This window comes from Mangifera indica, chromosome 13 (assembly GCF_011075055.1).
Source record: "Mangifera indica cultivar Alphonso chromosome 13, CATAS_Mindica_2.1, whole genome shotgun sequence".
NCBI classification, from domain to species: domain Eukaryota; kingdom Viridiplantae; phylum Streptophyta; class Magnoliopsida; order Sapindales; family Anacardiaceae; genus Mangifera; species Mangifera indica.
In genome coordinates, this window is record NC_058149.1 from 10,109,198 (window position 1) to 10,129,997 (window position 20,800).

General features: G+C 32.5%; 4 protein-coding genes across 4 annotated transcripts; 3 read left to right on the top strand and 1 right to left on the bottom strand.

The window, feature by feature from the left end:
* Positions 1-4,512: 4,512 nt before the first annotated feature.
* LOC123194821 (photosystem I chlorophyll a/b-binding protein 6, chloroplastic) lies at positions 4,513-6,348 on the top strand. Its single transcript, XM_044608255.1, has 5 exons — positions 4,513-4,664; positions 4,796-4,957; positions 5,219-5,256; positions 5,494-6,008; positions 6,129-6,348. The coding sequence occupies exons 1-5, from the start codon at positions 4,618-4,620 to the stop codon at positions 6,144-6,146; spliced, it is 780 nt and encodes a 259-aa protein (XP_044464190.1). The 5' UTR covers positions 4,513-4,617; the 3' UTR covers positions 6,147-6,348.
* A 1,510-nt stretch (positions 6,349-7,858) lies between these two features.
* LOC123194171 (pollen receptor-like kinase 3) lies at positions 7,859-9,634 on the top strand. Its single transcript, XM_044607331.1, has one exon. It carries the CDS (start codon positions 7,859-7,861, stop codon positions 9,632-9,634), a length of 1,776 nt encoding a protein of 591 aa, XP_044463266.1.
* A 2,451-nt stretch (positions 9,635-12,085) lies between these two features.
* On the top strand, positions 12,086-14,833 carry LOC123194823 (ubiquinone biosynthesis protein COQ9, mitochondrial). The gene is made up of 6 exons (XM_044608256.1): positions 12,086-12,470; positions 12,556-12,663; positions 13,327-13,488; positions 13,581-13,752; positions 14,201-14,274; positions 14,382-14,833. Exons 1-6 carry the CDS (start codon positions 12,168-12,170, stop codon positions 14,460-14,462), a joined length of 900 nt encoding a protein of 299 aa, XP_044464191.1. The 5' UTR covers positions 12,086-12,167; the 3' UTR covers positions 14,463-14,833.
* Positions 14,834-16,305: 1,472 nt separating this feature from the next.
* On the bottom strand, positions 16,306-20,800 carry LOC123193859 (sm-like protein LSM1B). The gene is made up of 5 exons (XM_044606929.1): positions 20,432-20,800; positions 19,296-19,364; positions 19,086-19,201; positions 18,929-18,991; positions 16,306-16,905 (listed from the first exon to the last, which is right to left on the bottom strand). The coding sequence occupies exons 1-5, from the start codon at positions 20,490-20,492 to the stop codon at positions 16,828-16,830; spliced, it is 387 nt and encodes a 128-aa protein (XP_044462864.1). The 5' UTR covers positions 20,493-20,800; the 3' UTR covers positions 16,306-16,827.

A 20,800-nucleotide genomic window follows, 5' to 3' on the forward strand; every position in this document is an offset into this window, starting at 1 on the left:
CGATAAACAAATCATGAAACCGTCGTTAGATCGGGACACGTGTATGCCGTGAAGCCTGTGATATTTATTTGGGCTAATATCTGGACACCCCCTCAAGTTTTATTTTAGCAATTTCATATAAGAGATGAGTAGGGTAGCACCGAAGCATTGACATTAAGGATGTGTATGGTCTGTTTTAGTACAGTTTAAGAATTTTTGTAAATTAAACTAAAAGAATAGTTTAGAAACATTTTAAATTAAATAAAACTTTTTAAGTTTCAAATTAAATTAAACTAAATTAAAAAAATACGGTTTAATTCAATTTAAGATGCAGTTTAAATATATTAAATATAATTTATTTTCAAATTTTTTCACTTGTAAATAGTATGAATAATAGTGATTAAAGACATAAAATAAATATATAAAGTAAACATAAAATACATATATAATTGATATGTAAAGAAAATAACAAGATAAATATAAAAAACAAATAATTTGTTGATTATGTTTAATTATTTAGGGTGTAATTATTAATTTTGAAAAAATTAAAAGACATTAAAATTTTGAAATTTAAAACACTTTCAAACTTTTTTTTTAATTTTCAAAAAACCCTTAAAAAAACTCATTAACTCCCCTAAAATTTCTAAAAATTACAAAGTAATTCCAATCATACGATTATACTCATTGACATCCTCATTTATATTGGCACTTATAATTTTTTTCTATTTTTAATTGAAGTTAATAGAAATTATGGATAGAAAAAATGATTTAAGAAAATTTTAGAGACAAAGTTTTATTTAATTTGAGGTTTTTTTAATTCGTCTTTTTAACAATTTTATAAAAAATTTAACAAGCTTTTTAATAAATTTATTATAAGGATGAGAAAATGAGTTTTTTTAAATTTAAAATGTAAGAATTTGTTGTTTTATCAAACTTTAGGTGAAAAATAGTAATTTGACTTATAAATATTTGAAAAAATTATGACATATCATTTTGTTTGAAAATCGCAATTCAAACCATAAATTGTTCTTCCAAATTTATTAACCTAAATTATTTTATAAAATAAATTAAATTAAATTGTAATTTTTAAATAATTTGATTTTATTTTATTTAACTAAATTATGTATTCTATTTTTACTATCAACTTTCATACTGGCATTCGAAACAAAATTATGTTATATTGTTGGGTTGGTTCGGGAAATTGTTGTCTTTCTCTTGACTATAAGCACAAATGGTGACATGAGATGAGAGAGGTCCACATCACTGTGGTGTGAAGTAGACGAGAAGGCAGAAAATGCCTATTTTCCAAGTAGGTGAACCGGTGAAGTGTTGCAGTCAGTGCTATTAACCCCAGTTTTTATAGAAAACAATTGACCCATACCTACCTAAGCAAAATCTAGCACTTAGCAAAAAAAAATCTACCACTTTATTAACAAATCCTCAATTCTCAGCGTTTCATAATACTGCAACATGCCTCAAATTTTGCAGAAATAATCAAGTTATTGAAGCAACTACATGCCCTAACCCTAATTTTATTCGGGTTTTCCAAACGGACCCATGCTAGCCCAATGAAGAGTGCTAACATCTCATGTTTAGATTTACATTTACACCTTTGTTGTTTTAAAAACCAAATCAAACTAATAGTTGGACCAATTTGATCAAGACTTAGCTTCAAAGTTGAAGGTTATGATTTGTGAAAAGACTTATGATTAATTTATAACTAATTACCTCTCTATTCATAGATCATAGACAATCTCTAATAAGATATTATGACTACTCAAATAATAGAGATTTAATGTAAAATTGATTTTACCTTCGATGATATTGTTACTGTGCAATCGAATAATTTAATCAAGACTAAGGTGTAGAAATAGTATCTACCCAAATTATTCTTGATATTAGTGTTTGATTAGTCAAACAATGACCAATCTAATATTAGATTGGGCGCCAACCAATTCCCTTTTTGGCCATAGATTTATCGTATGTTGTCATAACCAAACTATGTGATGAAATATCTATTCTCGTATCGAAGAGTGATAAATCTCGTGTCAATCTACCATAACATTGATACACTTTACAACATAGCTAACAACTAATGTATTGATAACCCTAAGAAAAAAGTTATGTTAGGCCAATATTAAATAACCTGATTAGTGCACATGATGCTCTAGTGATGTCATGTTGAATGAACACATATATCACCATCCATTAAAAGATTTATTCCATAGACATTAAGACCACCATTTATGTGGAATCTTCTTAAAGGATACTCCAATGAACATGTAGTCAATATGCACTTATGTATTGCATAAGGTTGAGCAAACAACATTGACATGTGAGATTTGTCACTATATTGTGTAAGATTGTTCAATATATTGATAGTCTTACAAAATTATCTACACTTTACATCAAGATAATATTAAGGTTACCGACATTTTCAAAATGACAACTAATGTGCACTTAGAGTTCTCATAATCAAGTTGTACACTAATCCCATCATCACAGTTTTACTATTTTAAAGACATTTACTTGACATACGTGTAAACAAATGCGCTTATAGATAATGGTGCCACTTTTAGTTTTATAAATATAATTGCATATGAACATATATTGTCATGAAAATTATCTCTAGAGCACTAACTCCAACACAACCATCCCCTAAAATTGTGCCTAGTTTGAGACACATTCATTCACTATGAGACTACCCTCAATGATTGTAAGAAGGTGTTCAACATCCCATGACCTCTTCTCCATTGGCTTTATTGGCATTGTTTCCAAATTTGTGCTAGTTGGTCACTTCTTTCCCACTTATTGTTGCCTTGACATAGACGGACTGGCAAAATTTTACTTAGAGGAACTAGAATGATCAAACAAATGCCTAGAATATGGTCTCCTTGAACTTGTTTCTTAAGTTAGCTGAAGGTAACAAAATTTGTAACAATACAATAATTCGTCTACAAACTTCTTTGATATCAAAATTATTCAAAAGTATAATTCGAAAATCCTAAGATATGTTTTTACATAGCAAACCATAGATTTTACATTTAAATAATGCTATAACGAAAACACAAATAATCAAAGTTAGAAAACTTACCTTTAGCATAATAGGTATAGAAAACTCTTCAGCATTGTGTTTAGATACAATCGCTTCAATTAACAGATCTTGCATAGGTTTTAAAAAAACCAAAAATTGTCGAAAGCTTCAAAGAAAACTAGGGTATAGAAACATGTATGTGGTTCTTTTGAATTTTTATAGGCAAACTGACATAGGACGGGAAGCAATCTTGATCGTTTGAGTTAAAACTACAAACATGTCATCAATCTAACAATACACATGAAACATGCTCATCCAGACATCTTGGTGATGTGAATCAATGTGATAGACATTAGTTGTGAGCATACTACATATTAAATGCAAGGCACAAACATTATCATCACAATGCGTTGTATGCCTACCTTAAGTCTACACTTGTTGTCCATTTATGCAGATTGGTGAAAAGTTTTTGAAGTATTACTTACATTCTAGAAACCATGGATAATTTTTGTATGGTAAAACTCATTATTGACTAAATTCACAAACAAGACACTCAAGAAATAATTAGCCAACAACAAGTTATGTGGTCAGTGTCTAGACATGTCACTTGTTTGTATATTAGCTTTGAATACATGTAAAAATCCCATTAACTATGGACAACATAAGAACTCCACTTGGCAATTAAACTCCTTAACGTGTACGATATTATCTTCTAATTCCACCTTGTATCTATAAAGGAAAACTATCTTCTTCCACCAAATCCAAATTATGTAATTTTCCTATTTTCATACAATTATAATAAAAATAAATCTTTAAATTCACACTTATATTAGGAATATTATAATACTGTATCTACTTCTAACACTGCCTTTTTGTCCTATAAATATAAAGGATGAAAAAGAGACAGGGGAGAACTTGAAAACCTTATCAAAGATTTTAGAGACATACAAATTTCTTTTGATGACACTTGTTTTTATAATAGCTATCAATATTTAGTTGGAAATTCTTTTAAAGAGATATAAATAATATATCTATGGATGTAATCTCTTGAACAATGAGTCAAATCACATTAAAAAAACTCATTATGTGTACTACTTACATAGAATTCATACACTTTAATTATTTCCAGAAATTATCATATATAATGAATTTCAATTATTATTATTATTATTTTCTTGTACTTACCCTATTTTCACGTATTTTTTATTGTTGTAAGTACTCATACAAATGAGTATACACTTTATCTGTATTAATTGTATAATTTTAAATTCAAAATAAAATAATATTTAATTATATAATAATATATTATATGTATGTTAAAAAGTGCATACAGATAATATTGCAACAACCCATCATCTAGAGTTGTCAAATTAAGAAGATTAATGAGTAAACATTTTAATTATTGCAAGACTACCCAAATGAGTGTTTCTTTTCAGCTCATTATTTATCGCCACATGAATTACATATGTCAAATTTTAATTCCAAGTAGTGTAATCTATCGTGAGCCATCTATACATATCTTTAGTGGATAAGCCTTTTCATGCCGGAATTGCCCACACGCTTATTTAGTAAGCTTTGTCCACTCTAGAGGCACTTCGTCATCCATGGCACTATCCATTTCTTCCACTGCTCTGTCAGCCCTCCCAATAAGGTCATTCACAACTGTTTCTTAAACATTTTCTTTTCTCTGCAAAGCATCAATGTTCATTGTTTGTTGTGCTTGCTTCTACAGATGTTCTTCTTTGTTGATTTCTTAATTTCAGTGTGTTTTTTTATGAACAGGGAATTGTCTCAAAAGTTTTCGCCACTGAAACTTTCAACATGCTCAGCAGCAAGAACTCGTGTAAATGCAACAAAAGGAGTTTCAAGTGTATGTGAGCCACTCCCTCCGGATAGACCTCTGTGGTTCCCTGGTAGTACGGCACCCGAGTGGCTTGATGGCAGGTAGCTTTTGTTTTCATCTAATCCACTTGGAAAAATAGGTACCCCACGAGTCTGAAAGAAGGGAAAGCTAGCAATGATTTTAACAAATTTATTTTAATGGATAGTATGAAGCAGAAAGGTTATCCAATGTTGTCGCAGAAGCCGTTTCTAGGAGTAGATTTTGCTTGAATTGTTGGTGTTTATTAGTATGAGTCTATGAGACTAGAATAGGCTGGTTTTTGTTGGATCATGGAATATGACTTTTCTCTTTACCGTTGACAGCATTCCTGGAGATTACGGCTTCGATCCCCTTGGATTAGGTAACATGTTTGCAAGCACCTTCCTAGAGGAATATCCTGAAACTTAACGAAAAAACTGTGATTTTCAGAACTTGTTCATTGTTATGAAATGAGACAGCCGTGAGCTTAATTTTCATGGTCTAGGATTTTGACGGCCAAAATTAACTTTTAATTATCCTTCACAAGTAGCTCTTTCTTCAAAGTTGTGGTAATCACTGGTATCATTCATTCATAACGTTTCTGTGGGCCATCTTCCAGGCTCTGATCCAGAGTCGCTTAAATGGTTTGCACAAGCTGAGCTGATGCATGCCAGGTGGGCAATGCTGGCTGTGGCAGGAATTCTCATACCGGAATGGCTTGAAAGCCTAGAGTTAATTGAGAATTACTCGTGGTATGATGCTGGAGCCCGTGAATATTTTGCAGATCCCACAACTTTGTTTGTAGTGCAGTTGGCATTGATGGGTTGGGTTGAAGGCAGAAGATGGGCTGATATGCTCAAACCAGGGTGCGTCGACATTGAGCCAAATTTACCACACAAGAAGAAGCCAAAGCCAGATGTTGGTTACCCAGGAGGGTTGTGGTTTGATCCCTTGATGTGGGGAAGAGGGTCCCCGGAGCCTGTGATGGTTTTGAGAACCAAGGAAATTAAGCACGGGCGTCTTGCTATGCTAGCTTTTGTTGGCTTCTGCTTCCAAGCCATATATACAGGGGAAGGTCCCCTAGAAAACTTGGCAGCCCATATTGCAGATCCTGGTCACCGCAACATATTTTCGGTAATGCTTCCAAGACTCACTAAAACTAATGAATCACATATTCATGTGGTAGAAGATGCATTAAGCATTAGTTTCTGAACTCACAAGAATTAATGTGTAATTACACAAATTTGTTTGCAGGCTTTCACAGCACGTTGATGCCAGAGTACCAATCAAAGAAGAATTCCACATAGCTATTGAGCCAACAGCCAGGATCCCTGTAAGTTACATTGTATAACAAGAGCACAAAAATCCCAAGAGAGCTCTAGAGTTACAATTTTTTCAGTTTGGCTATTTTCTCTGGTGACTAAACATGTTGATGATAAGCTAATTATGTCTAATTAATGATTTTTTGGGACAACTGATGGCAAAATTTGCAAGTGCACGAAATTGCTCAAGTAATATAGTAGTGATTTAAAAATCGTTCTACGATGATTGTTCACTAAATACTAAAATTATTTTATTTTTATTATTATTTAAACTAATAAGAATCTGAATTTTTTATTCTATTAAATCTAAATAGATTGAAACTAAAATTAAATATGTGTTAATGAACAATAATTTAAAAAATTAACACAGAAGATTGTATAACTACAAATAAACCAACATTAATATATTTTAGGGTATTTTGATTTCACTTGCACCAATTCTATACACATTATTTCATTGATAATCCCACTTCTCTCTTTTAGGTCATATCAAATATATTAATCAAAATATATTATTTTATTTTCTAATAATAATATTAAACTTTGATTAATTCATTAACTTTTATGGTTATTCAATTTGATCCACACAAGTCAAGTTATTTGACTTCTCCCAAACTATTTTCTTATAAAGTTTAATGCTTAGGTCTAATTATAAAATTTTCCTTTCGGTTCTTTTTTAACGATCACAAATAAATTGAATAGTGATCAAATATTCAAAAACATTAACATCAATATCAAACTCTTGATATACATAAAAAAATTAATTAAAATAATCTCAAATATTTAAAGTAATAGACTATATCAAAATACCCTAAAAAAATAAATTTAGTTCATATTGAATTTTAAAATAATTAAATGATAAATAAAATTGTTCATAAGTGAAAAGAGAAAAGAATAAAAACTCTTGATTAAATCTTCGTTCCAACCTTGATCCCTTCTCCCAAAAGTTACACTGAAATTTTCATTGCTCTCTCTCGCTTTAATATTCCTCTATGTATACTTGACAAGAATTGGACTTCAAATTGGAGACAATTATGATATTTATTTGAAATAATGAATTTTTTCCTATTTAAATGCATAACACAATGCTTAAATGTAATAATTCAATCTTAATTTTCCTCCTCTTCACATATTAATCTCTTAAGTTACACATTATTTAATTTCGTTGATTCACCTAACACAATTACGGTAAAACTAAATTAAACAAAATAATTTTTGAAAATAAAGCTATAATTTAAATAAAATCGCATTAAAATTATATATAAAAATTCACTACATCAACCATCAAAGGTAATTTAAAGGGCAAAGACTTCATTCCCAAATGACTATCTTGATCACCAATCTGAAATTTGAAGGTTGTTGCACTTGATCTTTTTCTTAGACTTCTCGACAGATACTACTCTCAATGAAACCTGGATGGATCCTTAAAATTTTGTAGTGATAAAAATCCTGAAATTGTGGGTGACAAGGTCAACGCAGTTATGGAGCACTAGCCTCCTCTCTTTCTCAATCCAATTCTATTTCTGGTAAAGCGTGTAGACCTGCCAGTTCCTTCTCCAATTGTTTCCGATGCAAACAATGAAACATCCTGAGCAAAAGAAAAAGGAACCTAAGCAAAAATTCAATCCAACTTCTCCGAGCAGTCCCATTTCTGGCTAAAGAATGATCGCGGTTCGCCTCCTCCTCATCGTTCTTTTTGTTGACACCCTTACCTTCTCCATAACCGACAACGAGGCTCTGCTAAAACTCAAAGATTCTTTTGAATTAAATGGTGTCTTAAATTCCTGGGTTCCAGGCACCAATGCTTGTAAGAATAAGTGGGTTGGTGTCATTTGTTCCAATGGAGCAATTTCAGGCCTTAATCTTCCAAATATGGCTCTCGCTGGAACTATTGATATTGATGCCTTGAAAGAGATTTCCGGCCTTAGAACCATTGGTTTTCAGAACAATTCTTTTTCTGGTAGCATCCCGGAATTCAATAAACTTGGTGCGTTGGAGGCTCTTTACCTGTCCGGGAATCAGTTTTCGGGTGAAATTTCCAATGAATATTTTTCCCGGATGACATCTTTGAAAAAACTTTGGCTTGATAATAACAAATTTTCTGGAAAAATACCCACTTCCGTGATGAATCTACCTAATCTCCGAGAACTCCATCTTGAAGGCAACAAATTCTCAGGTCCAATTCCAGCACCCAAAAAAACCACAGCAATAACTTCTCTGGACCTCTCATACAACAAACTGGAAGGAGAAATTCCGGAAAGCTTTTCAAAATTCACCGCTGCTTCATTTCGAGTAAATGCTAAACTTTGTGGAAAACCGCTAAATGATAACTGCATTTCGACTCACGGGCATGGACCGCCACCCGGCCACTTGGTGGTGGCCGCCGTAATGCTAGCGTTTCTGATATTTTTCATAGTGATGTTTGTGTTCTATTCCAAATATAATAAACACGATGATTTTCACATGTTGGGAAAGGAAGACCTGAACGATGCAATGGAACCTAGTAGCAAAAGCAGCATGGGAAAGCTTAAGGGGAAATCAATGGATACTGAGATGGTAATGGTAAATGATGAGAAAGGTGTTTTCAGGTCATCGGATTTGATGAGGGCGGCTGCTGAGGTGCTGGGGAATAGTAATTTGGGATCTTCTTATAAGGCTGAAGTGATTAATGGATTGACTGTTGTGGTGAAGAGGATAGGATGTATGAATAGAATTGAATCAAGGGATGATTTTCATGCTGAAATGGAAAGAATGGCGACATTAAAACACCCTAATATATTGACTCCTTTGGCCTACCAATACAGCGGTAAAGACAAGCTCATTATATCTGAATACATTCCTGAAGGAAGCTTGTTAAGCAGCCTCCATGGTGATCGTGGGAGTAGCCATGCCAAGCTAAATTGGCCTACCCGTCTGAAGATAATCAAAGGAATTGCAAATGGAATGGGTTTCGTTCATTCAGAGTTTTCATCATATCAACTCCCCCATGGAAATCTCAAGTCCAGTAATGTTCTTTTAAAAGAAAATTATCAGCCATTACTGACAGACTATGCCTTTCATCCGCTAATCAATCCAGATATTTCAACACGATCATTGTTTGCTTACAAAACCCCGGAGTATATCGAAAAGCAGCAAGTTTGCCCCAAGTCTGACGTTTTCTGTTTGGGAATTGTCATTCTTGAAATTCTGACAGGAAAATACCCAAGTCTATATCAGAACAATGGGGAAACAGATGTCTTGGAATGGGTCCGTTCGGCTATATCTCAGGGGAGAGAACAAGACTTCCTCGATCCAGATTTAGCAACCGATGCAAGTGCATCATCGCTTGGTATGATGGTGCGGCTCCTCCAGATTGGAGCTGCTTGCACTGATGGTAAACCTGAGCATCGACCGGAGATGGGTGAAGTCATAAGGAAGATAGAAGAAATACAAGTTTGAAGAATGTATCAGGGATTAGGACAAGTTTAGAAAGTAAAGCTTCAGAGGAAGATTAGTTTGGGCTATAGAATTAATGACGCCCAAATATAGTAAGGGGTTGTAATTGTTCATGGCATTGGTTTGTATGAGGAATTTTATAGTTTCATTTCTTCATATTAGGGAAAGAAAATGGTAAGGTAATGTATTCATTTTGTAAAACCTTCTTGCTTGATCGAAAGAGTTTATTTTGAAAAATTTTTATTTTGATATTTCAACTTAAAAATATATTTTTTAAATTCTTTATTTGAAACCCTAAAGTATAGTGACTGAACTTATAACTATTATATCGAATAAAGTGTATTTTGTTGTGGTATATTGTTAATCAACTTCAAACTATTGGTACTCTAACCTTTCACATATGGGAGCTTATGTTTGTTCTTTTATCTTCAATAATATTTACTTAAATCTTCCATGCAATGATAAAAATAAGAGTGATTAAATTTATCCACCCATGCTTAATTCTGAAAACATTTTCTATCCATTGAATGTGCAAATTACATTTAACTAAATCTAACTCCATTGACATATAAAGATCTATTTAAAAAGTTAAATTATTACATTATCTCTAACTATTTCTATATATAAAATTATCATCACCCCAAATTAACAAAACTTTAAAATAAACCTTCTGCATATCAGATTTGTCCTCAACATTGTCTTCTTCCCTTCTCACTTTTACCCTTTTCTTTTTTGTATATTTTGCAATTCCATTAAGTTTGTGATGGGTTTAAGTTTTACTAGGTATGAGTGGCAATTATAGCAACTAAAATTTCCAAACTTGACTTATTGGCTTCCAAATCTATAAAATGGTCAAATTGTCAAGATTGGGGTTCTTGTGTGTTTGGGTTGGGTGGTGGTGATTTATATAATGAGTTTGCATTTAGATGAGTGACAATTGTGGTGACTAAGGCTTTTAACTTGAATTGTAAAAACTAAATTACAAGTTTTTAAACAAGTAATTTTACATACGAAAATATTTTTTACTAGCTTATCTATACTAATTTATGGGATAGCATTTGATTGTAATTTTGAAATGAGAAAATATATATATATATATATATATATATATATATATATACAATCACATCATCTAATTATATATTGCTTTATTAGTTAGTATGTATAAGTTTGTAATACATGTAAATTTATTTATTTTTAAACGTATAAAAAGGCCAATTTGTTATGTATAGGGTTGTAATGAGTTTGGGTTTGGGTTGGTGATTCTTCTGGTAAATTTGAGTTTGGATAGATGACGATTCTGATGAGTTTTGGTTCAGATGGATGATGGCTATGGTAATTAGGGTTCATTAAATAATAGAGATTGAATTGTAAGTTTTTAAATTTACGAAAAACCAAATTGTTATGCTTTAAGCGCTAAGGTGAGATATGAAAAAATTGTATAAGAATCATTCTTTGTATTTTTGTTTTTATAAAATTAGAGTTCATTTCTTCATAATGAAGTCAAATTTTGAATGTGAAAATGTGATGTGTATATATATTTTTTAGTTGTAAATGATCATGTGTTACATACTAACTAAATCCAAAATTTGATTAAATATAAGGCAAAAGGACTTATTTCCACAAAAAAATTACTCTTTTTTCAAAATTTCACTATTTATCTTTAAAAAACTCAAATACCCACTATTCGTTAAAATTTATTATTAGAATTAAAGGTAAAAATATCATTTAACTAAAAATATTTAAAAAAATTGATCACATTCCCTCCCTCTTATTTAGTTTAAAAATCTAACAATTTTCTCTACTTAAAGTTTGAAAAGTGACAAATCTCCTCTAGAGTTTTGAAATTGTCACCAGAGACAACAAAATTTGTCATCTCTGACCACATTCTCTTTCTTTCCATCATTGATCATCTTCATCAGAAATAAAAAACGTTTTGTCTTTGTCTTCGATGAAAGTGATTTAAAAGGAAGGAAGAGAGATTAGTAAGTTCGTAAAAAGAGAGGAAAAGAGACCAAAGACAAAGACAACCATAGATAGAGAAGTTTGTTGTCTCCAATGATAGTTTCAAAATTCTAAGGGAAAATTTGTCACTTTTCAAATTTTGAATGAAAATAAATTATTAAATTTTTAAACTAAAGAGGATAAATAGAATAAATTTTTGTTTTTTAATATTTTTAACTAAATAATATTTTTTATCCATAATCCTAATAATAAATTTTAACAGAATAATAATTATTTAAATTTTTCAAAAACAAATGATAGATACTTAGAAATAAGGTTTCATCCTAAATATAATTTAGATTTCATAAATAATGATTAAACACTAAAAATTATTTTATTATTAAAAGTTAAAATAAGTAAAACTAGGTGCACAGGGGACGTTAACTTTTAGTGTAACAGGCAATGACAACATAACAGATCATACTGGGTATATAACCATCCACGTTCCCAGAAACTGTTTAGATTTTCCTGGCCGGTCCCAACCAAGAACTCTGCTCCTCACTTTCACTATCGGCAAACTAGCGGGAAAAAAATGTACAGAACGGCGGCGAAGCGCTTCCTCTATGGTGCGACCTCTGGTAATATTAGCGCCGCCCGTATCGGATCACTCCCTAATCTTCAGAATATCATTAGCTTTTACCCATTCTCAACTTCTTCACCTGATCCTCATTCAGTCTCTAATCAACCTCCAAACCTCGAAATTCCTCATGTTTCAAATTCTTCATCTTCGTCTTCGTCTACGGCTGGGGAGTCTCGGCGCTTTAAGAGACAGAGGCCGGGTGTCGACTACCAAGACGAGCAGGCCCGAGTACTTAAGGCCTCCCTCCGACACGTCGTCTGTGTTTCGAATGTTTCAAATTTAATTTTCTAAATAGTAATTTGAAATTCGTTTTAATTTTCTGATTCTGTGTAACGTACAGGCAAGGCTGGGATGGACTGAAGGGGCTATGATTGCAGGTGCAAGAGAGATCGGTGTGTCTCCTGCCATCGTTGGATCTTTCCCTAGAAAAGAAGCCTCTCTCGTTGAGGTTTGTTTTCATCTATTCTGCCACCATTTATGAAAATTTACAAAATTAGCTGAGTAATTACAGATAGTGATTGTCAATATAATAGAATTTGGTGATCAACTGATTATCATCCATTTAGTGGGCATAAAAGTGGGAAGGGGATGGCGCTTTGGGTTGGAATTATAATTCTTAAGCGTTGGCCTTAATTGGAATTTAGTGGTTTCACATCTGTGGGCTACTTTCGACCATGTTCTTAGCTGTCTCGTTGACACGTTATGAAACTCTAGTTTCTAATGCATTCAGGTTGTTTTGATCTTGAAGTCACTTAGTTTCATTGTTCAGTCAGTTTGTTAATTATATGTTCTAATGTTCTGTGAACATTGACCTATTATTAGTTCGATGCAAAACAAGCTCTTCAGACTGTGCCTTGATTGTGATTTTAATTTCCTTCCTCCTGTGTACTTGTGTTACATACTGTTTTTGTGTTTTAATTTTCTTTCATCTTGGAAGAAAAGTAAAATACCTTTGACTTTATGCCTTTTTCTTTAATTTTCCTTCATTTAGGATTTGGAATGCTGCATGTGCAATTATTTCTCTGAAACATTCTTAGTTGCACTGCTGGTTTCAGCTCAAAAAGCCATTTTATTTATGGTGACTTCTTTTGATTTGTCTTGATCTGTTCAGTTTTTCATGGATGATTGCCTACAAAGGCTTATTGATATAATTGATTCGGGGGAGGATTTACAGAATTTGATACCAAGTGAGCGCATCTCCAAGCTCGTCAAAGTTCGTCTAGAAATGCAAGCACCCTACATATCCAAGTGGCCACAAGCTCTTAGCATCCAGGTACCATTTATTTTGCCCTTCCTTATTGTAAAAGTGGTATCTTTTAGGCAGAGTTTTGACTAAAAAATCTGCTGTTTATACCCCTTCCCCAGGCACAACCATCAAATGTTCCCACAAGTTTTAAGCAGCGAGCAATGCTGGTTGATGAGATTTGGCATGCTGCTGGTGATGAGGCCTCTGACATAGATTGGTATGTGAAGCGCACAATCCTTGGAGGAATATACTCAACAACTGAGATTTACATGCTGACTGATAGTTCCCCAGGTTTGTTCCTTTTTTTGGTCGTAAATGTGCTTGAAACTTTGATGAAATCACATATTTCCTTGATTTTTGTTTCTGAGATGGACTTGGATATTTTACATGAATTGATCTTTGCTAGGTTTTTGTTCTTCGCGCTAAACATGGATCTGAGTCATAATTATTTATTTTCAATTAATGAACATCTAGAGGATGATTGCTTAAACCACCCCCCAAAAAAAAAAAAAAAAAAAGACACATCTAGAGGATGATTTTGATATAATTGTAGTATCCATTTTCTCAGGTTTTACTTGGTGGGGTAGTTTAAGTCATTTTTAATTGATTTCCAACACTGCCTCTTTTCCATTGCTGTCCATTGAAGAGAGACTTCAACTGTGGCATCCATAAATTAAAAATTGTTGCCTAATTAAAACCCTGATGGTTTCTCATTTTGCAATTTGTCATTTCCTGCCAGATTTTCGTGACACATGGACATTTTTGGATGGTAGAGTGAGAGATGCGTTTGATCTAAAGAAGACCATTCAGGAGGTAATGTTCCAAGTCTTCCTTTCTGTTCCAGGTTCCATATATTTCCCCCATTAATGGGTTTTTAATTGATTAGTAAGTTTCAATAATTTGGGTTAAATATTTTGCAGGCAAAGTATTTGGCAGAAGCCGTTGGTGCTGGAATGGGGGGTTCTATCCAAGGATTTGTGAACAAAATTTTTCAGAGATGAACAACGTTGATGATTTATATGATTAAAATTATTTCACATGCATCAGACTGCTCAATTCTGGTGAAACTATCGTGCCTTCTAGATATAGTTTCTTCTGACGGGGAGTTCAAACTGGGAGATGCTTTGTTTCTGTTGTTAGTATTTTGATTATCACCAAACTGCCTTGAATATTTCCTTTGTCCATGTTCAGTCATTTGCCGCTTGAAGTTCAGGCTGTGGTCGAAGCCCGAGAAGCTCTGTAGATGTTGCATGGTTGAACCTATTGCTTTCTGGCCGATCTACTCCTTGGAGTAATGTTCATATTCTTTATAGACCATATCACTGGTTAAATGATAATAATTGAGCCTCGAGGAAGGTAAAAGTTGGATTCATGTTCGCATCATTGTCGCATTATTTATTTATCTCGCTAAATCCGAATCTGCAATGCTTTTGATTGATAATTGCAAAAATGCAGCCAAGTTTATTTTTGACGTGCTGGGAAAATCCATTATTCTTAGCTATTGTCGTTAGTATTCTATAATATATTATACGTATTTTATAATACAATATAAATAAAAGATAATTTATATTATGAGATGTTTTAAATTAATTCGATATAATAGATATCTCATTCAATATGATATAGATTAATACATTTTTTAAAAATAATAATAATATAATAAAAATATATAAAAAAAATATGAAAATTTTAAATGTGTTTTTAATATTTTTTTTAAATGGATATATGTTAATTAGATTATTTTATTTTTTAAAAATTGTGTTATATAATATGATATGATATTTAATATAAAAATTTAGATTTTTAATATATGATATAATATATAATTTGTTCTGCGTAAATTTCTTTTAAACATTAGAAAGTTAAATCATCCCAAACTTGGTAATTCTAAAATTTCAGTTGAAAGTTAAATCTTGCCGCTCTTGCTTGTGTGTTTTCTCCTTTTTTCCTCCATTTTCCACCGTCCAACTGCTCTTCCTTCTCGATCAACTCCACCAAGTTTTCCCGAGCATGACCATGGATTTTTTTTGACTGCCCCATTGTTTGCAACAAAGGTTCACGCTCCCCAAAGGTAAAATGGTTTTTTTTTTTAATGTGAAAATCAAATTTTATTATTTTTTATTAAATGAATCAACTTTTTTATTTTTCTATTAAATCCATCCAACCTTTGATTTTAAAATTGAAGAGACCAAAGTTGCACTATTTTCTAATTGAAAAATATCAAACTATCATCCAACTTAGAAATGATTGTGGTCCTTTTTTTACTGTTAAAAATATTGACAGGAGCATTTTATGCAATGATAAAAATAATGTATGTGTTAAGGTAGACATTTATAACTCGCAAAAACCTCAAATTTACTTTTACAAAAATCACAAAGAACATCTAAAATAAACAAAACATACAAATAAGCAAAACCCAATAAAAATTAATTTGTCATTTTTTTTTTAAAAGTAGGGATTTTTTTAGTTGAAGTTTAGAGTTTCTTTATTATTTGGCTTTGTAAAGAACTAATGAACAATGACAAAAATAATTGATTCATTTAACATGAAAACCAAAAAAGAGAAAAAAAAATCCATTCAATAAAAAACAAAAAACAAAATTCAATCAATTAATTTAAAAAACATGATAGTTTGTCACCTCCAACTTTTATTCTCTCTTAGATAAATCACAAGACAGCCAAATCCTCGTCTATTCAACTTTCATGCACCATCTTGTTCAAAACATTTTGCAAGACTCTAAAAAGAAGTAAACGGATTTTTTTCAAAAAGTGTGCATGAACATCCATAGTTGAGATACCAAGGCTGTAAGCACTGGGAAACAGTATCTTAAAATGAGCTTAACAATTACCAAAAGAAATCTTGAATGTAATTTTAAATTAACGTAAACACATTACAAATGAATAGAAAGAGACCTTGCCATTACAAAATGCGGCATCGAAGCAGCGACCCAAAGCAATTTCAATAAATTTGTTCAACTACGATGCACAAACTGGAAGAATAGAACGAGAATAACTTAGGAAATCAAACAGCATTCTTAAAAAACTGGGAAAAGAATCCAAAAGCGTAGCTAAAACTAAGAACCAGTTCTGTGTACTGCACACTTCAATTTAGCCCCCATGATACAGTGGTCTAAGGAAAATGCCATCATGGCTCTAAGGGTCCAGATGCGGAAACCCAACATCCTCCCCCGGAACTTTGGCAAATTAGGTCTTCAGATTTGTTACTGGCTTTTTTCTACAAACCTCCAGCACGACAAGAAGCAAGTTCTGTTTTTTCCCACCATCTCTTTTTTTCTTTTTTGGGGGTTACCACCGCACTAATATTTGCAAACAAGATATGAACTTGTAATAAAAACGACAGGATCTATCAATCAAAATCAAGGAACTCCATTCTTTTTCTCATGGAGCCCTTTAACACAGTAGCATCCTTTTCTGCTTTCTGCGCCTGAAGAGAGGAGAAAATGGATTTCAGTAACCCACAACATGCAAAACAAAATATATTATGCATTCACTTGATTGTATTAATGCAGCGAGCATATTTCCTTCTTTAAGACAACCCCAAGGGAAAATATATCACAACAGTAAATTAGAGTATCTAATATGAGCATAATAACAGAAATCTTTCATGAGGTTTCTAACAATATCAGTCTGATAAAAAGAGAAACTTTGGGACATGATTTAATTCTCCAGATATCTAACTCAATAGAATATCTCTGAACGCCAACCAATATATAATGGACAGTGTTTAGAAATCCATTTCAGAAGATCAGAACAATAAATCTGTTTACAAAAAAGAGAGGCAGTTCTCAAATATAATCTCTAGCAGTATGTTGATTCTTTTATAAATATTGCTGCTGCTCCAAGGTAACCAAACTAATTTCATTTCAGACACCATTGCCTGTTTTGCTTTTCTGGAATAAATCATATACACAGATATATATAGCCTATGTTTCAGCCCATACCTAACATATTACTCGATGTCATTAAGAAGCTTCTTGCCACTAACCCACCCTGAGGTGGGATCCTAGAAAACAACCCATAGTTGTCAAAGATGCACCTGAGGCATGCCTATGCGAGGTTTTACTAAAGGCGTTGTTGCCATCGCCTTTCAATGTTCAAGGGGACCAGTGGTTCAAATTTGGAAAAGCTTTAGGTGTTGGAAAAGTGTACTTTATTATCATCCTAGGCTATCTCAAACTAGATATGAGGGTTACCAACAATTTTTGGGTCGTTTTCGACTCATTCTACTTCTCAAGCTTTTTGGCAACTTCCAGGCTATTTCCGACATGATCTTAGTCTTTTTTGACAACTTCTGGGCTATTTCCTACCAAATCTAACGGTTATCAACAACTTTTGGGTTGTAACTAGCACGGTCTCAGGCTTTCAGGTAGCTTTTAGCCACTGTCTTTGCAAGTTTGAACTTTTTGACTTCTTGTATTTTATTACTAGAGAAAATAATGTTGAAACACAAAAATGGTAAGACCGTGATAATGGTGGAGACAATGACAGAGGTGCAACAATGACTAGTATAAGGAAGATTCGTACATGTCAATCTTTTGGTGGAAACAATAGAGAAACACTTATTTAGTTTGATACTTAATTTCACACCTTATTTGTATTTGGTCCTTCCTTTTATTATTTAATTTTAATAAAATATTACATGTAAACTTAATACTAGATTTTGATACCACCTCAAAATCATGTGGTGGTATGTTAGTAGTATTCTAGATTTCTAATATTATATTAACTAATTAATTAATCAAATTATTATTGACTTTATCTCTACTAAAGTTCCTCTAGCCTAGGGCATTGCCACAATTAAAAGAGACAACAACATTAAAAGGCCCAGCATTGGGGTTGATTATATGTAATTCCCAATAAATATAACTTGCTTTAGTCCAAATATTAATTTTGGTCTTCCTATATTTAATTATAGCTTAAATTACCTGCTTTGCTTAACTAAGCCTAACATTTTGACCCAAATTTTACTATCTCTAAGCTTTTAAGATTTCTTCTATTATAGCATCCAATGTGTTGTAAGAATCATACAATATAATTAGCTTATGATATTGGCACAACAAAAACAAAAAGGGCCAAAATTTCATCATTTTGTTAATCCTAAGTCTAAGTGTAAGGATTAGGAGAATTTAGAACACAAATCTTCTAATGAAGAAGAATGCAATTCTTCTAATGAAGAAATGGATGAAATCAGAGATGAGAAATTTGATGATGAGGAAGAAATGTTCCACATCGTAAATTGTGATTCATCATGATTAGAATACAATTTTGAATCATCTTGGGTAAAGAGGCAACACCTTTGCCTAGCCTTTTTAGCCTAGGCAATAAGACCCCTCATCGCCATTTGACGGATTTCACCATTAACAACTATGAGGTAACCACAATATAAACATTCCAAAATACAAAAATATAGAATAAGCATAGACCAACACTAGTGTCGAGGTACTTACCCTTTTTATTTCTTCTGTTGATACATGAGTCATATGTGGGGGAAGCTCCTCTTTTTCTAAATCCTACATGATGAGTAGCGAAAACTAAGATACATATAATTCTATAGTGGAAATTGGAAATAATCAAGTCTATAAAAGCTATAGACAAAGTATATACCAGCTCTCCAATTAAAACAACATTCTCCCCACGGATTACATATAAACCCAAAGGGATGTCACAATAAAGATCTCCAACAATAATCCGTTCACAAGCACCTTCAAGAACAACATTTGCTGTACATGGTAAGAAGAATTTTCATCAGTAACAGAAGTTCAAAAAGGCAAAGGCCATGTAAAATTTGCAACTGGTGAGCAATGGATATACTACCAAATTGATCAAAGGAACGAAGAAGACCCAAGAGCTTTCGATTGTCACGCAGCAAGACAAGAATTTTTTCTGTAAAGCATATAAAAGGATAAGGAGCGAACAATTTGCAAGGAACTGAGTCTGCTACAGTCACTTAACATATATGTCAACATAATTCTTAATTATATATTGGTTAGCATGAGTGTGAGATGAAGATTTAAAGAAATTTGCATGCACTAGGAAAAAAGAGATGCTCATACAACAAACTGCACTTCTACTTCTGAGAGAATAACAATGCAATATACAAAGACCACCAAAAATTTACAAGTTCCCAAGGAAACAATAAATGCATCCGATACCATGCATGTTGCCTAATGCTCTTGATTTTCTTTTTCTAATGAAAGTAATGAATTCAGAGAATGATATACTGTATCAGGCTTCATTTATGACAATTGAAACACTTCCCTTGAGCAGTTTCAATTTGCAATCAGGCACGCTACAAAACAAACTTTCTCATTTAAAGAAAAACCTCTGAATTCACTTAGTGAACTCTAGTGCTAAAATAGGTTCCAAGGAAATACACACTTTATACGGTAGGAAACTCTTGGTTTTACACCAGGCAGGCCCTTTGATAAATTGAATACCTGACCTTTGCGGAAGCAAACTACCAGCCTAAACAGTCAGGTAACCCTCAAGCTTAAATCCCAAAACTATTATAATGTTGAGATTCAAAAGGAAAACCAAATTTAAATCAGATCCAAATGACAGAAAAAGGTAATATAACTCCTATTAATCATTTCCATTCTAATCCACATCAACCTTAATTAGCAGCAAATCAGATTTGATTATTTAAAGAAAAAAAATTACACCAATTTCCTTCTAGTTTTACTTGCTTCTAAGTTAAAAACGCAGTAAAAACAGCTAACTTCACCAGTTTTTTTTTTTTTTTTTCATTTTAAGAAAAGAAAAGTAAATCAAACAGTAAAATAAACAGAATAGTACATCCAGAAACTGAAAAAGAATCTAATGTGCAACCAAAATTCCCCACATAAACGAAATCAGTACTAAACATCAAACAACCCGGATTGCATGAATTGGCATCCCACTTCAATCTGAACAAATAAAAAAAGAAACATATAGAGCGCGAGAGAGATTACTGTCAAGATAGGTGGCGAGTGAAGTGGATAGGGAAATATCTTCTGGGCTAGCCCACGACATTGAATTGAGAGATTTGTGATGCCAATACTACAACTTTCTCCCAAACTAATACCAATGGCATTGGCGTTCAATCAACCCTCCCAGAAAATTAAAAAAAAAAAAAAAGAAAACACCCACCAAATCTAAATCTTTCTTAAAAACAAGTTCCACAAAAATACGAGCAAAAAACAAACCCTAATTTTACCGCACACCCCTCAACTTCATTTCATGATAAAAGAGGAAAACTTGCGAGCTAGTTATGGCAACATATAATGGAGTTAGGTTTAGACCTTTTTGACAAAACTAAAGCCATCGCCAAACAAAACTCT